The following is a 1,417-nucleotide window of genomic DNA, read 5'->3' on the forward strand; positions in this document are numbered from 1 at the left end:
ATGCAGCTGGGGGGAGGCACACATACCACCCCCAGAGCACACCGAGACTGTACTGGGGTGCAATGCCGCAGTGCCCGGGGGATGCTGGATAGGAGACCCCAGCACGGGCAGGGACCCGCATCCAGCCCGTCCCCACCATCCCACCCCAGAACCCGTCTGTGGGGACCCACCTTCTCTCCCTTCAGCCCTGCGAGGCCGTGAACGCCCGGGTCTCCCTAGAGGAAAGGCAATGAGAAATGTGAGCCATCACAGCCAGCACTCACCTCCTCCACAGGCGCTTTAACCCCCCCCCTCCTCGGCCGGGACGCCAGGGGGATTGATGGAGAAAGCGCCTGGTGTCAGCCCCCACCACGAGGTGGGTGCCAGCCCTGTTAAACACGGGTGTCAGCCATTCCCCACTGGTCCCCCAGCCCGGGCAGGAGGGTGATGTACTCACAGTACTGCCTTTGGGGCCGGTTTTCCCCGGGGAGCCCTGGAGAAAGGAGAAGGGGGGTCAGCCCAGCTTCCCTGAGCTGGACCCCTGAGCAGCCCGGCCCCTGCAGCCAGAGCGCTCACCTTGTCTCCTTTGACTCCCGGCAAGCCTTGGGGTCCTGGGATCCCCGGTGGACCCTGCTCGCCCTTTGGCCCCTGGAAATCAAGGTAAGATGGGAAAAAGATAGAAATGAGTGTGAAGAGATGGTGGTAGGACCCTCCTCCCCCATTGGAGCACCCTCCCCAAGGCAACAAGATGCACAGGCAGCTCCTCGTCCCCTCCAAGCGGCTCAGGCTGCCCCACAGCATCCCAACCTGCCCTAAACACAGCCTCTCGGGGGGCACAGGGCAGAAAATGATCATAGAATAGTTTGGGTTGGAAGGGACCTTTAAAGGTCATCTAGTCCAACCCCCAACAGCCACGTAGAGGGGAGCTTCGTCAGGGACAGGGTCCTGTCCCCCAGGAAGCCAGAGGGACAAAGGTCATTTTTTGGCCATTTTCCACCCTGGGAAAGCCTCCCTGGCAGCCTCCCCGCTCACGCCGGGCCAGGAGGAAATTCCTCACCCGGCTGGGGCTGCAAACCCAGCGTGGCCCCGGGCCAGCTAATCCCTGCGGTATTTGCCCCTTTGGCTAATCCCTCACCCCGGCAGCCAGGCACAGCGGGACGGGGCGCGGGACCGACCCCGGCCGGGATCAAAGCGAGGGGTCGGTGTAGCAGTGCCAGGCGTGCCCCGCTGTCCCCGTCCCTCCCGAACCCCCCGGGCTGAGCATCCCCCACATGCCAAGGTGAAGCCCATCCCCCAGCCGGGCTGTGGGTACCACTCACCGCTTTGCCCTGCTCGCCGGGGGGGCCCACGAGGCCGCGCTCGCCCCGGTCGCCCTGCGGAGATCCAGGGAGAGAGAAGAGTCAGGGGCAGCGCCCAACACCGCCACAAACCCCCATAG

At 64.8% G+C, this 1,417-nt stretch overlaps 1 protein-coding gene across 1 annotated transcript in view; it reads right to left on the minus strand.

Annotated features, from left to right (window-relative positions):
* COL9A2 (collagen, type IX, alpha 2) overlaps window positions 1–1,417 on the minus strand; it is a gene marked incomplete at its 5' end in the record, with an annotated part of 66,935 nt that overhangs the window by 52,471 nt on the left and 13,047 nt on the right. Inside the window, 4 exons of the mRNA XM_009890604.1 lie at window positions 171–215; window positions 437–472; window positions 556–627; window positions 1,255–1,352. Coding sequence (XP_009888906.1) covers window positions 171–215; window positions 437–472; window positions 556–627; window positions 1,255–1,352 — 251 coding nt within the window. The remainder of the gene's footprint in view (window positions 1–170; window positions 216–436; window positions 473–555; window positions 628–1,254; window positions 1,353–1,417) is intronic.

This window comes from Charadrius vociferus, unplaced genomic scaffold (genome assembly GCF_000708025.1).
Source record: "Charadrius vociferus isolate BGI_N301 unplaced genomic scaffold, ASM70802v2 scaffold1578, whole genome shotgun sequence".
Lineage (NCBI taxonomy): Eukaryota > Metazoa > Chordata > Aves > Charadriiformes > Charadriidae > Charadrius > Charadrius vociferus.